Consider the following 15,018-nt stretch of genomic DNA (forward strand, 5'->3'; position numbering starts at 1 on the left):
TTGAGCATTGTGATGTGGCAGTCAGTCTGAGATAGAAAATGTATCCTTTTATCCAGCCAGCTGCGGGGTCGAGGGCTTATGATTTACCATGTGTTTGTTTTGGTTGTATAACATTCGCATGGCACAAGCTGTTGCTAACACAAGCTGTTGCTAACACAAGCTGTTGCTAACACAAGCTGTTGCTAAAACGAGCTGTTGCTAAAACAAGCTATTGCTAAAACAAGCTATTGCTAACACAAGCTGTGATTTGAAGTAGCCTGGCCATAATAAGATCAGTCATATAACACATTTCAATAAGCAACAAAAGCACTCCGGTTAATATTGCCAGCGGTAAGGTGTTGTTGTTGTATACAGGGGAGGGGGATATGCTTGTATAATCAGGCTATCAGTCACACTGGCCAGAGCTGGGACAGTGACATCCATCATGTCTGCTCGTTCTGGTTGATTGAGGAAGGGAAACGCAAAGACTCCGCGGAGCAGGAAGTCCGATGATACGATAAATGTTGCCCGCTCAGGAAAAAGTTACATTTACAGTCTCTCTGAGTGTGTCTGTCACAAAGATGATTTCTCTTTACCACTCTCCTATTTCATGTTTTCACAAGTCTGATATAGTGCCTGTACTGCCTTGAGCAGTGACAGAAGTGTGTGTCTGTGCATGTCTATGGGAGGGCTGGGCGATATTCCATTTAAAAAAAAAATAGTATGCTGGTATTGGTTTGTTTTATGTTTCTGATTAATACAAGTTCTAAATATGTTTTATGAGTAGTGCATGAGCCTTGAATGGCAACAAATGAATGAATTCTATGTGATTTTAATGGGCTTTCTCCATTCTGATGGTTTTAAAACAGTGAACTAGTGCAATTTGTACTTTTAATTTAATTTAGCACTGTATCTTAATATTGTTATAGACTGTATTGTAAAAATCCAGTATACACTGAGTGTACAAAACATTAAGAACATAATATTGAGTTGCGTGAACCTGGTCAGTCCATGTCATGGAAAGAGCAGGTGTTCATAATCGTTTGTACACTCAGTGTATATCACCCAGCCTTAGTCTATTGGATGTGTGTTCTAATAGCTGCTGTCTTGAGACCTTTACCGTATTTTGGTGGCCATCTTTCTGTTGGAGTCTGAGAGCATGTCATCCTACTACACCATGGGAATAATCACTTAGTCCTCACTGTGAGTGATGGAGCCTAAGCACTGAAAGAACAGGGATACGGTGCAGACATAACGAACACTTTCAATTGGTCATGTCAACGAGACATAACAATGAATAGTCCTTCAGACATTTCAAAGTGCCACTGAAATGAGAGTTCCAATGACATTACCTAGCCGTTTCAGGCTGTAAGCGTCTAATTAGAAAGATAGATGGTGCTGTTGTAAAGCAAGTGAATGCATCCAGCCAGCAGCCTGCCAAGAGGTAGTAAGAGCCATCAGCCCGCCAAGAGGCAGTAGGGGCCATCAGCCCGCCAAGAGGCAGTAGGGGCCATCAGCCCGCCAAGAGGCAGTAGGGGCCATCAGCCCGCCAAGAGGCAGTAGGAGCCATCAGCTCGCCAAGAGGCAGTAGGAGCCATCAGCTCGCCAAGAGGCAGTAGGAGCCATCAGCTCGCCAAGAGGCAGTAGGAGCCATCAGCTCGCCAAGAGGCAGTAGGAGCCATCAGCTCGCCAAGAGGCAGTAGGAGCCATCAGCTCGCCAAGAGGCAGTAGGAGCCATCAGCTCGCCAAGAGGCAGTAGGAGCCATCAGCTCGCCAAGAGGCAGTAGGAGCAATCAGCCCACAAAGAGGCAGTAGGAGCTATCAGCCCGCAAAGAGGCAGTAGGAGCCATCAGCCCGCCAAGAGGCAGTAGGAACCATCAGCTCGCCAAGAGGCAGTAGGAGCAATCAGCCCGCCAAGAGGCAGTAGGAGCCATCAGCCCGCCAAGAGGCAGTAGGAGCCATCAGCCCGCCAAGAGGCAGTAGGAGCCATCAGCCCGCCAAGAGGCAGTAGGAGCCATCAGCCCGCCAAGAGGCAGTAGGAGCCATCAGCCCGCCAAGAGGCAGTAGGAGCCATCAGCCCGCCAAGAGGCAGTAGGAGCCATCAGCCCGCCAAGAGGCAGTAGGAGCCATCAGCCCGCAAAGAGGCAGTAGGAGCCATCAGCCCGCCAAGAGGCAGTAGGAGCCATCAGCTCGCCAAGAGGCAGTAGGAGCCATCAGCTCGCCAAGAGGCAGTAGGAGCCATCAGCTCGCCAAGAGGCAGTAGGAGCCATCAGCTCGCCAAGAGGCAGTAGGAGCCATCAGCCCGCCAAGAGGCAGTAGGAGCCATCAGCCCGCCAAGAGGCAGTAGGAGCCATCAGCCCGCCAAGAGGCAGTAGGAGCCATCAGCCCGCCAAGAGGCAGTAGGAGCCATCAGCCCGCCAAGAGGCAGTAGGAGCCATCAGCTCGCCAAGAGGCAGTAGGAGCCATCAGCTCGCCAAGAGGCAGTAGGAGCCATCAGCCCGCCAAGAGGCAGTAGGAGCCATCAGCCCGCCAAGAGGCAGTAGGAGCCAGCCCGCCCTTTCTCTGCTCTACTCTACTTTTCCTCCTGACTGTTCTGTTCCCTGCTCCTCCTCTGTGTCTTCTGAAGGCCAGGGCTCTGCCAGAGACGATTAGTGTTTACATCTCTGTTGAAGACGGACCTGTAAGAGCAGTGTTTTCACACTCTGCCAGGCAGGACCGGGATGCACCTCAGATGAGATGGGCTCGAGGCTCTGAATGGAGCCAATGCAGCAATTATCCGAGAGGGGAGGGAAGGAGAGAAGGAGGAGGAAGGATGGTGCAGTAAAACTTAAGTCTTTTGATCCATGTCCAAATCTTTTCTGCATCCATTTTTCCCGTTCCTTCACTCAATATGAGGTCGTTGTAATTTTACTGAGGCAAAGCATAAAAGAGAAGTACTATAACATCCCTCTGTGGTGTTTAGGATAGGAAGCCTCTGGGTGGGAATGAATGCTATTTTCCCTTTTCTTTTTTGTTCAGAGAGGACAAGGCACAGTTATTGCCAAGACTGTGTTAAGTCTATCTGCTGGCATTGGTCTACCTCAGAATAATTATGTCTTTGAGAAAACACACCATGATGCCTTGCGCTCTGCAGCCAACCGCGATGGAGCGCTGTGGGAGACGTTGCTCGGCTGGTCTGCCCCCACATACCACATATTGTTCCCATCTCACACCCATCTGAAGAAGTCCGTGTGTGTGGCTGTGGGGGAGGTGTGTCTGTCTCCTGCTATCTCTCTGACCTGTCACTGTGTGCTGTCCCTGACCCCAAGCTCATTGAGATGCTTTCATTTCTTGGACCTTTCAGACTGCACTGAGTTTGATTCAACGGCAGGAATATATTCACTCGAAATGACCTATTGTTACTTATTCAAATCGAGTAATAAAAAAGATGCTAAATGATGAGATCGACATGTCTTTACCTCGATGTTAAATGTGTCCATCAGGATTTAGAGCTGTCCAGACTAGGGATTAACATGGGTAACCAGGATCAGGATTTAGAGCTGTCCAGACTAGGGATTAACATAGGTAACCAGGATCAGGATTTAGAGCTGTCCAGACTAGGGATTAACATGGGTAACCAGGATCAGGATTTAGAGCTGTCCAGACTAGGGATTAACATGGGTAACCAGGATCAGGATTTAGAGCTCTCCAGACTAGGGATTAACATGGGTAACCAGGATCATGATTTAAAGCTCTCCAGACTAGGGATTAACATGGGTAACCAGGATCAGGATTTAGAGCTCTCCAGACTAGGGATTAACATGGGTAACCAGGATCAGGATTTAGAGCTCTCCAGACTAGGGATTAACATGGGTAACCAGGATCAGGATTTAAAGCTCTCCAGACTAGGGATTAACATGGGTAACCAGGATCCCGGAACTGTCGCGGGAACACTTCACGTTTCCCGAAAAAATGTAATAACAAGAGCCGGGTAATTACAACATCTTGTTCCAATGTCGGCACTAATGCAGACCCTACACAACATGTGCACCATAAGATTAGCAGAAAATTCAATAGCACATTATCCAAACAGGTTGTCGAATGGAGGCGTAGCGTATTTAGTTCACACAAAGTCGCCATAAATTCAAGCGCACGCATAATTGACACTGCCGGACTGCACACATGACCCGATTGCAGTTACAGTTTTTCTCAATTGCTAAAACACAATTTCTGAAACTTTGCTCCATTTCCTGAAAACATTAAACACAAAACCTCATTTTCAAGCACTATGTACATAACCTTTGCCTCAAAACAGTTGTACCTGTGTTCAAAATCAAACACTGCTCTCAAATTATGAACAAAGTGATCAAAATGATATACACTCTCAAGCAGTCAGTAAACAATACACCGAAAAATAGAAAACACATTGTTCAAAACATACAATTCTCAGGGAGAAGTACATTTTTAATCGAAATTGTTTAAGGTATTGACGACAGACTGCATAATTAGCTAAATGAGTCCAGGCAACTGAGAACTTTGTACAGCCAATGGGTTTGAGTGTTTTAGCAATTGAGAAAAACTGTAATAAATACCCTACAGGACACTCTACAGTAGGCCTATAGCTTATAAAATAATGTGTGCCTCTGAGCTGTCGTTGTGACTCTTCAGACAGTCACAAATTTGATAGGCCTATGCACAATTCACAGACATTAAAGAGAGGCATGAGGGTCAATTATATCTTCTCCTGTCTTAGAGCCTTGGCTATTTTCCTATCAAGACCCAATCGTATTGAAACCCACAACCGTGACTCCTGTCACGCATGAGAATTCCTAACTAGGTTGTAATCTTTAATATTTGCATCATGTTTTTGAGAGAGAGAGAGAGAGAGAGAGAGAGAGAGAGAGAGAGAGAGAGAGAGAGAAAGCCTGAGAATTTAAAAAACAAAAAAACATAGACCTACAAAACATTAGAACACAGACTGACCCACAGACTGAACACAGGCTGACCAGGTGAAAGTTATGATCCCTTTTGATGTCACTTAAATCCACTTCAATCAGTGTAGATGAAGGGGAGGAGATTTTTAAACCATGAGACAATTGAGACACGGATTGTGTATGTGTGCCATTCAGAGGGCGAATGGGCAAGTCATAAGATTTAAGTGCTTTTGAACAGGGTATGTTCGGTTTGTGTCACCAGTTTGTGGCAGGAACCTCAAAGCGGTTGAGTTTTTCAGGCTCAACAGTTTCCCGCGTGTATCAAGAATGGTCAAGCACCCAAAGGACGTCCAGCCAACTTGACACAACTGTGGGAAAGATTGAAGTCAACATGGGCCAGCATCCCTGTGGAACTCTTTCGACACCTTGTTAGAGGCCATGCAACACAACGTTTGAGGCTGTGCAACTCAATATTAGGAAGGTTCCTAATGTTTTGTACACTCAGTGTATATTAGGCCTCTGCAAATCAACAAATGTCTTCATGGTCCTTTTCCTCAACATCCTGATCTGCTATGAGCCTGACCTTATCAGAGCTGTCAGCGGCCTCCTCTGTAGGGACTCCAGTAAGCGTACCTGCTTTTGTCTCCATCCATCTTTACCTATACAAAATATATAACGTTACGTATATTGTAATTAGTTGCCTTGTTTCATAAATCCATAACGAGTACTATAAAAAAACTATGTTTTGGGTCGCTAAAGGGCTGTAGACTAACCAGAATGACCTTATTTGACTTGCACCAAACACCTTCACAATTTGCTCGTGTCTAGATAGGCTCATCCATCACATGGGATGTGTTTCTGCAGAGTTATGTCAATGAGGTGGTTGGTTTTCAATTGGCTAAAACCGATCACGTGGTTTGTGCAGGCTGAAATATGGTGCGTTGGGATGCTGTCGGAGACTTTTGAACTTTTGTAGCAAGCAGTCGTTGTTACACCCCTATAATTACGGACTGCAGTTACCACCAGTTACGTGTTGTTACAGTGTAACTATGAATGATTACAATTAAACACAATACCTGTCACAGTTGTAATGAATAATTAACATATGTAATTGCACTGTAATAACGACCCCTTGAAATGAAGCGTTACCTTTTTTTAATGTAACTTTCAGATGAGGGAGCTGTTTGCATGAAAGCAGAGGAGTGTGACCGCCCAGGGAGTTTGATGCCCTTCACCGGCGCTCGGTCACGCCGCCCAATCCCATTCTGACATCTCACGCCACCATTACCGGCAGAGAGCAGGCCCTAATTAGGCAGTGTTATTGGATTAAGACAGCCCAGTGTGTGGCTCCTCTCACATTAATCATGCCTAATGTGGGTGAGCGGGGACCCTGCTGGAGCCAGGCGACACCACTGCATGGGACGGAAGGAGGAGGGGGGGGGGGCTGCGTGGCTCTTTTTCTCCTCACCCTTTAGAGGTAGGGGGAGGGGGATGAAGGGACTAGAGGCAGATGACTGCAGCCACCCACTTGACTGCGCAGGGTTATAGCGACACATAGGAGCCTTGTCTCTGTTCACCACCATCATTCTGTGTTCCTCTGTGCAAGTCCCTGTCTGTCTGTCTAGCTGAGCGGGTGTAATGCCAGAGTCTTATTTAAAAGGCAGAATAAATGGCATGTAATGGTATTTCTGTTCCCTCCTGTTGATCGCACTGAGAGAGATGGGAGAGATTCTCGGAGTACTGGCGGCGTGACCAGGGGGTGGCGAGACCTCGATGCTAAGTGTGCACCATGAACTGCTGCTCATGTTGTTGTGGTAAATAAAACACACAAACTCTCACTATTACTCTCTTTCTCTCTTTCTCACATACACCTATAAAACTGATTTGTTTGTAGTAGCACAGGTGTAGTATTGTCTAGTGTTTATTATTTTAGCTGAGGGTATATTTGCATTGACCCCCTCCCTCCCTTACCTATGCTACTGCTACTCGCTGTTTATTATCTATGCATAGTCACTTAAAAAAATAATTATATATATATATATATATATATATATATATATATATATATATATATATATATATATATATATATATATATATATATATATATATATATATATATATATTTAACTAGGCAAGTCAGTTAAGAGCAAATTCTTATTTACAATGACGGCCTAGAAACAGTGGGTTAACTGCCTTGTACAGAACGACAGATTTTTACCTGGTCAGCTCGGGGATTTGACCTTTCGGTTACTGGCCCAATGCTCTAACCGCTACCTACTTTACCTCTGCCTACATGTACATATTGCCTCAATTCCCTGGACTAACCTGTGCCCCCGCACATTGACTCTGTACCGGCACCTCCTGTATAAAGCCTCACTACTGTTATTTTATTGTTGCTCTTTTCTGTGTTTTTTACTTTAGTTTATTTAGTAAAAACATTTTCTTAACTCCTATTTGTCTTAAAACTGCATTGTTGTTTAAGGGCTTGTAAGTAAGCATTTCACGGTAAGTTCTACATTTGATTTGATTTGAAAGAGATTACAGATTCTACCACAGAGACAGACAGTTCTGGCATTACCTCAGCATTATCAGCTCAGCTTCTCCTGCTGTTATCTGGGACAGAGGGATGGGCCTCACTGGGAGTTGGCTTCTAACAGGTCATCCTCATTCAGAGACATACAGACAGCTACTGTCAACAGAACAACGCAGTAACCTTGACAACTGTGTCAGGACGTCCATTGGGAATTGCAAATGGGAAAAACCCAACACAGTGTCAGTTTGTGTCTGTGCAGTTTTGCAAGGACTGTGCCATGAATTCTTTGACAATTTTCCATAAAATATTATTTAAAAAAAACTTTCACTAAAATGTCTAAATTCCACACACAGAACCAATATTCCCCTGAGGGACATCAAACAACTTGACATTTTTTATCAACATTTGAAACATTTTAATGCATCGACAAGCAATAATTTTTCATCAAATCTTTCACAGTTGATTTTGTGTGTATGTGTGTGCATGTGTACATGTGTGTTTGTTTGCGTATGCATGCATGTGTGTATCTGTATCTGTGTGTGTGTGTGTTTTATCACTTCTAACCATGTAAAGGCCAAGTCAAGTGGATGCATTGCTTCTGGGACTAGCAGACTTGATTTAGGACTAGTGTAATGGAAAACTGATACAGTGGACAGATACTGGTGGTGGCCTGCAAAGTGCCTGCTGGTAATTCACTCCCACTGTATGAGCCAGTGGAGGGATAAGAGACTAGATAACTCTATCTGGAGGAAGTTTAATATGTGGGCTCATGTCGCTCTGACTAAAAAAAGAGGGTGATGGATTCTTTTGATTTAGTGATAGTAGAGGCCATACATGACAGCTTTATGTTCTTCTGTTAACGATTAGGTTTACCATTCTCCAGTCCCCAACGATGTGTACTGTGTGCTCTTATGTACTGTACACACAGAGGACACAAGAAAACATCTCAATGTGGATGACATGGGATTCAATGCCATATCTGTGTACTGGAGAAGGTTAGACACCCCCAAGGCTTTCAGAGGCTACACACCTGCCAGCTTCCTAAAGGTTCACTAGCCATGAGATTTAGAACACAAACAAGCTGGGAAACTGGTGGATAGAAGGAGCAGGGAAGAGAAAGGAAAGGCCAGGTGATATTTGATGACTCAGTGGAGTACAAGCTATCACAGTGATGTCTTAGAAACCCAATTGCATTCGATAGAGAGGGTAGATGCACTGCTTTGAGCCATAGAAGCCATTTTGGATCAGATTATTCACGGAACTACTGTGCTGATGTTTCACGTGGAGCCATTTTGGATCTGATTATTCATGGTAGCTACAGTACTGATGCTCTACCAGGAGGGAGCCATTTAGCATCTGATTAGTCAAGTCTAGTCAATTCAAGTTTACGGCGTTCACAGTACAATGAAATGCTTACTTGCAGGTTCCCCCTCGAATGTGACAACAATAGTAATAAGAAAAAAATTCAGCTTAATAGAATAGAATAATTACAGGCACTCAACAAATGTATTGAACAATATTTACATGTGTGTCAGGGAAGAGGGGGGGGTACGGCAGCTAGTGTACTGATATTCTACCTCTGCCGTGAACCCTCTCATTAGGTAATCTGTCTTGCAGGCCATCACATTTTCAGCGAGCATGAATAAGTCAGAAAGTGCTGCCTTTAATCACGCTGAGAGAAGATTCCCAAAACTCTTCCTGCGTGCTCTTCTGCTTACCAAAGAAAAAAATTAAAGCATTGCTGCCTGGCAGAAGAGGTGCAAGGTCTGACCAATTAGATAACGGAGGAGGATGTGGAGAGAGGTAGAGTGTTTTCTCTAAACATGTTAATCCATTTTAACTTCAGTATGGGTGTCACGTCTTGGTCATTGTATTTTGTGTTTTTGTTATATGTTTGGGTAGGCCAGGGTGTGACATGGGTTTATATGTTGTGTTACATATTGGGGTTTGTATTATTTGGGATTGCGGCTGATTAGGGGTGTGGTATAGGTTTGGCTGCCTGAGGCGATTCTCAATTAGAGTCAGGTGCTTATCGTTGTCTCCGATTGGGAACCGTATTTAGGCAGCCTCAGTTTCGCTTTGTATTTCGTGGGTGTTTGTACCTGTCTCTGTGTTGTAGTCACCAGATAGGCTGTAATTAGTTTCACGTTCCGTTCTGTTGTTTTTGTATTTAGTTTCAGTTATTTCATGTACCGCGTTTTCATTCATTAAAGGCATGAGTAACCAACACGCTGCATTTCGGTCCGACTCTCTTCTTTCAACAGACGAACGCCGTTACAATGGGACACAACAAAATTTGGAAAAAGTCAATGGTTGTGAATACTTTGAATACTAAATATATATATTTCCACACTATGAGTTTGGAATAATACTGTGAAAATGCTGACAATGCCTTTTTAGTGTAAGAGCAGTTGGAAAAGACTGCCTGAAATTTCAGCCTGTTTTGGTGGGATGGAGTTTTGGCCTGCCTGGTGACATCACCATGTGGTAAACTAGTTATTAGACCAATAAGAAAGAGAGTTACAAACCTCTCTGCCAATAGTCTAACAGCCAATGTTCGGTTTTCCCCTCCTCACTCGGAGCACTCCCAGACAGTCCTAAAATTCTTGCTTGAGAAATTGCTTCTTGCTAAGAAGCAATTTTTGTTTATTTTTGGCTATTTTAATTGAAAACATAGTAAGGTAGTTAATTGTTTCCGGGAAAATGATTTGATATTGAGATAAAAACGTCTGCAATGGCCCTTTAAGGCTAAGCTGGGGCTAGACAGCGTTTCCAGGTCAATCGATTATAATTTTGTGGCAGGTAAACAACTCCCTGTGGGATCTCCTAGGCAACTGGACCGGGGACAAGCTGCTGAGCATCTAACTAACTTAATCCAGGTATAAATTCCCATTCTTCCCCAGGCAAAGCAAGGTGATAAGTCACCCATGCCTCTCACATTTCCATTAATGAAGCCCTGTCACAGAGGCCTAATGAATAGATTATTGATGCCATACAATTTATTTTATACCCTTAATACATCTGCTTAATTGTATTTTTTTTTAACAAACTGCCTGTGCTCATGACTACAGAGACAGAGATGATCTATACAGGGCCAAGAAAACAGGTGCTATTTGGGGTCAGTGGTTTGTAATAGATTTACAGGAGACACTTGAAACAGGACAGTTGCATTTTCACTCTTGTCATCTCATTAAACTTCGGGAGACACCCGCCCAAGCTACACAGAGCATACGCAGTATGAAAAGTGTGACAAAGTCATGGCTAGGAAGACATGACACCACAACCTATCATTTATACCGCTGCCTAACAGTATTTTTCAAAACCAGCTCGTTTTCATGACTGCAGAAGAAAACAGCAGAAGAAAACAGGTGCCATTGGGGTTTAGTGGTTTTTCCATAGCTAATAATGGCAGTTCTGCCCCAGGTCCATTTTCTGGTCTTTATTATGCTTTGTTAATAAGGGGAATTGTGAGTGAATGGGTGAGAAAAGGGAGGAGCAATTATGATTAGTTGGAAATGAATGCCTATTAGCTTTCATTTAAACCTGCATAAGCTCTGCCTAATAGGATATAATGGGATAATCCTATACCGGTTTGAGAGTTGGTTAAGTGTGGCCCGTTGTATTTTCATTCACAAAACCAATGTCTATGTACAGGCACTGTAAACACTGATAACATGTGAAATAAATGCACAGGAAAATAAAACAGGTGTGGTTGTCATTTTCCAGATGCCTCTGTCCACATAAAATATTTAATGGGTACTACGTGGCAGGATGGAAAACAGCCACGGAGCCAAACAAGGGTGATTGGAGCTATTGACTACGACCCGTTGGAAAACCTACAGAGCCATATTCATGCCAGCCCATCTATTCTATTCATGAGGCAGTGACCTGTGGGGAGGGGGGGGCTCATCTGATCCACCGCCTCTAAGACGCTGCCAGGAGATCAAACACCCTCCCTCCCTCCCTCATCCCCCTTTTCTTCTCCTCTTTCAGGAGCAGCGGGTAGATGGTTGCATAGACAAGGTTTGTGACCCAGTTTCTCCCAGTGGAAGATGACTGAAGTCCCTGAACAAAAGCCTCCCATCCCGTCTTTACCTACAAGAGGAGATATAGGATGGATAACTAGGACTCTAGCGAATGCATGCCATCTTTTTCCCTGCACCAAAGACTAACCGTATACCTTAAATAGCTTCCTCCGCGCCCTGTGTATCAGGGATTGTGCCGGTCGCCAAGTAAGGGTGTCCGTCTCATGCTTTTGGATAATGCTGATTTAAATTCACATAGACACTGGTACGAATTTACTAAATGGAAAGAAAATTCATAAAAATTAGGGAGGTAGATTAGGGCCAAATGAATGGTATTGCTGAATAAATTTCACAGCAGTTCAGTGTAAATTGTTTACAACCCTGAGGGCCCCTTGAAGGTAGAGCTGCCTGCCACACTGTTTTCACAGGGCCAGCTTGATATGGATGGGATCTGACAGTTAGCATCATGACACTTAGCAGCCACAGTGCCCATTTTCTGTTTCTCCTATTTTCTGTTGACTCTCCTCCATTTCCTCTCTCCCTCCTCTACTGCTCTCTTCTCTTCTCCTTTACCTTTCTGCCCCTGTTTCTATCTCTCTCCCCCCCCCTCTCTATATATATCTCTCTCTCCCCCCCCCCCCTCTATATATCTCTCTCTCTCTCTCTCCCCTCCTCTATATATATATCTCTCTTCCTAGGCCTCACATGGTGACAGAGTACATGGGTATCAGGAACGAGAGCTTCATGAAGATTGCAGCGGTGGGGACGTGGATGGGGGACTTTGTGACTGCGTGGATGGTGAGAGAACAATCTGTAGTAGACCGACACTGATTAGCAGCAAGTAGAATATAAGTACAAAGATAGTGGAATGTGTCTTTTATACCCTTAGCATCAGGAACAGAACAGAGAGAGTGCGAGGTCACAGGAAACACAGAGAGACATAGCGGGCACAGCGAGGAGTAGTGTCGAGCAGAGGAGAGACAGTGAGGGGTGTCTCAACGCCAGCCCATCCCTGTTCATTTGTCAACATAAAGAGGGGATGGAGCTCCGCTGGGATCTGGGATAGGACTGCCTGTGGAGGAAGAGAAAGGAGTTTGACACAACACCCACGGGGAGAAAACTTGACAAGCTTCCTCAGAGTTTCCATTAGTATTCCACTGTACACACTGCGGAGAGAGGGAGGAGATATGGAGAAGAGGGGTAGAGGGAGAGAGAGGGGGGGAGCGGGGGGGATATAGAAGGGGAAGAGGGAGTTAGAGCAAGGACGGGCAAGGCAAACTGCTGAATCCAGACATTACTCTCTGGGTTTTTACATTCGATTAATTCAACGAGGCACTTTCAAGACGACCTCTGTGTCTCCTTCTCCTCGACAGAACAGATATTTCAGAATGTGTCATCGCTAGATGAGTGAGCAGGAAATGGCTGTTTTTGCAACACTGCTCATGCCAGAAAGATTTACCTGATTTCTCTCAACCAAATCCTTCTCCACTTTATCTGATAGAAGGAGATGTGGCCTATTCTAAATGTACCCTCGCCTCAATGAAGTACCTTCTCCGAATGTCTGGATTTGCGTAGTTGTGCATACAATCCTCTAAAATGTAAATTGTCTTTGATCAAAGAAAATGACTTAGATTACTTTTAATGATTGACTGTATGGAATAGGAATATAAACAATGCAATGCCATTTGAATTGATTATGCCATTCCATTGCAGCGTTCCATATGCAGAAGGGCAAATTCTAACCATCTATTTTGACGCTGTATTCAGAACGAAATAACACAATCTCATTCCATTCCTTGTCTACGAGTGTCAGAATTCTGTGATTTTAATATTTGAGCTTCATTCAGAGATCAATCCAACAATTCAGGATTACTGAAAATGCCATCTCAGTTTGAGTTTAGTCTTAATGCTGTACTGGCAACCCACAGCATGTTCGTTTATGGGTCTTTCCCAGGTCACTGACATGATGCTCCAGGACCAGCACTACCCAGACTGGGGCAAAGCTGCCAGAAGGTTCTGGAAACAAGGCAATCACAGGATAATCCTCTTCTGGTAGGCTCTGTCTCCAGTCTAATGCATACAATATGCTGCCTCTGAGCACAATCAGTGTGTGTGTGTGTGTGTGTGTGTGTGTGTGTGTGTGTGTGTGTGTGTGTGTGTGTGTGTGTGTGTGTGTGTGTGTGTGTGTGTGTGTGTGTGTGTGTGTGTGTGTGTGTGTGTGTGTGTGTGTGTGTGTGTGTGTGTGGGTGGGTGGGTGGGTGGGTGGGTGTGGGTGCTAGGGTTTGTGTGTGTGTGGGTGCTAGGGTTCATGTGGGTGCTAGGGTTCATGTGTGTGTGTGTGTGGGTGCTAGGGTTCATGTGGGTGCTAGGGTTCATGTGTGTGTGTGGGTGCTAGGGTTCATGTGGGTGCTAGGGTTCATGTGTGTGTGTGTGGGGTGCTAGGGTTCATGTGGGTGCTAGGGTTCATGTGTGTGTGTGGGTGCTAGGGTTCATGTGGGTGCTAGGGTTCATGTGTGTGTGTGTGTAGGTGCTAGGGTTCATGTGGGTGCTAGGGTTCATGTGTGTGTGTGGGTGCTAGGGTTCATGTGTGTGTGGGTGCTAGGGTTCATGTGTGTGTGGGTGCTAGGGTTCATGTGTGTGTGGGTGCTAGGGTTCATGTGTGTGTGGGTGCTAGGGTTCATGTGTGTGTGGGTGCTAGGGTTCATGTGTGTGTGGGTGCTAGGGTTCATGTGTGTGTGTGGGTGCTAGGGTTCATGTGTGTGTGGGTGCTAGGGTTCATGTGTGTGTGGGTGCTAGGGTTCATGTGTGTGTGGGTGCTAGGGTTCATGTGTGTGTGGGTGCTAGGGTTCATGTGTGTGTGGGGTGCTAGGGTTCATGTGTGTGTGGGTGCTAGGGTTCATGTGTGTGTGGGTGTTAGGGTTCATGTGTGTGTGGGTGCTCTTAACCTCTAGGGTTTACACACAGTTACACACAGTCAATAGGGCTGTTTATCTTCCTCCGCTCAGTGTCAGCACCTTTAATTAGAAAAACAGGCAGAGGAAATCAATGGACATAACAAGGTCACAGGGCCAGCTATACCCCTGCCTTTACACACACACACACACACACACACACACACACACACACACACACACACACACACACACACACACACACACACACACACACACACACACACACACACACACACACACACACACACACACACACACACACACACACACACACACACCTCACTGAGCCAGAGCAAGGGATATGACCCGATCAAGCTGTTACATTGTGTCCAATAATGCTCATCACAAGGGAGCGATCAATGGCCTTGATACAGTGGAAGTTGAAGTCGGAAGTTTACATACACTTAGGTTGGAATCATTAAAACTTGTTTTTCAACCACTCCAAAAATGTATTGATAACAAACTATAGTTTTGGCAAATCTACTTTGTGCATAACACAATAAATGTTTACGGACAGATTATTTCACTTATAACTCACTGTATCACGTTAATCTGTAAAAACAATAGTACTCAAGTCTAAACACCATGGGACCATGTGGCCATCATATCGC

At 44.8% G+C, this 15,018-nt stretch overlaps 1 protein-coding gene across 2 annotated transcripts in view; it reads left to right on the forward strand.

Moving 5' to 3' along the window:
• LOC124038321 (transmembrane protein 117-like) overlaps positions 1 to 15,018 on the forward strand; it is a 62,697-nt gene that overhangs the window by 26,739 nt on the left and 20,940 nt on the right. For both annotated transcript variants that reach the window (XM_046354056.1, XM_046354065.1), the window contains exons 4-5: positions 12,152 to 12,251; positions 13,408 to 13,505. In XM_046354056.1, the coding sequence (XP_046210012.1) occupies positions 12,152 to 12,251; positions 13,408 to 13,505 (198 nt within the window). The remainder of the gene's footprint in view (positions 1 to 12,151; positions 12,252 to 13,407; positions 13,506 to 15,018) is intronic.

This window comes from Oncorhynchus gorbuscha, linkage group LG01, assembly GCF_021184085.1.
Source record: "Oncorhynchus gorbuscha isolate QuinsamMale2020 ecotype Even-year linkage group LG01, OgorEven_v1.0, whole genome shotgun sequence".
NCBI classification, from domain to species: Eukaryota; Metazoa; Chordata; class Actinopteri; order Salmoniformes; family Salmonidae; genus Oncorhynchus; species Oncorhynchus gorbuscha.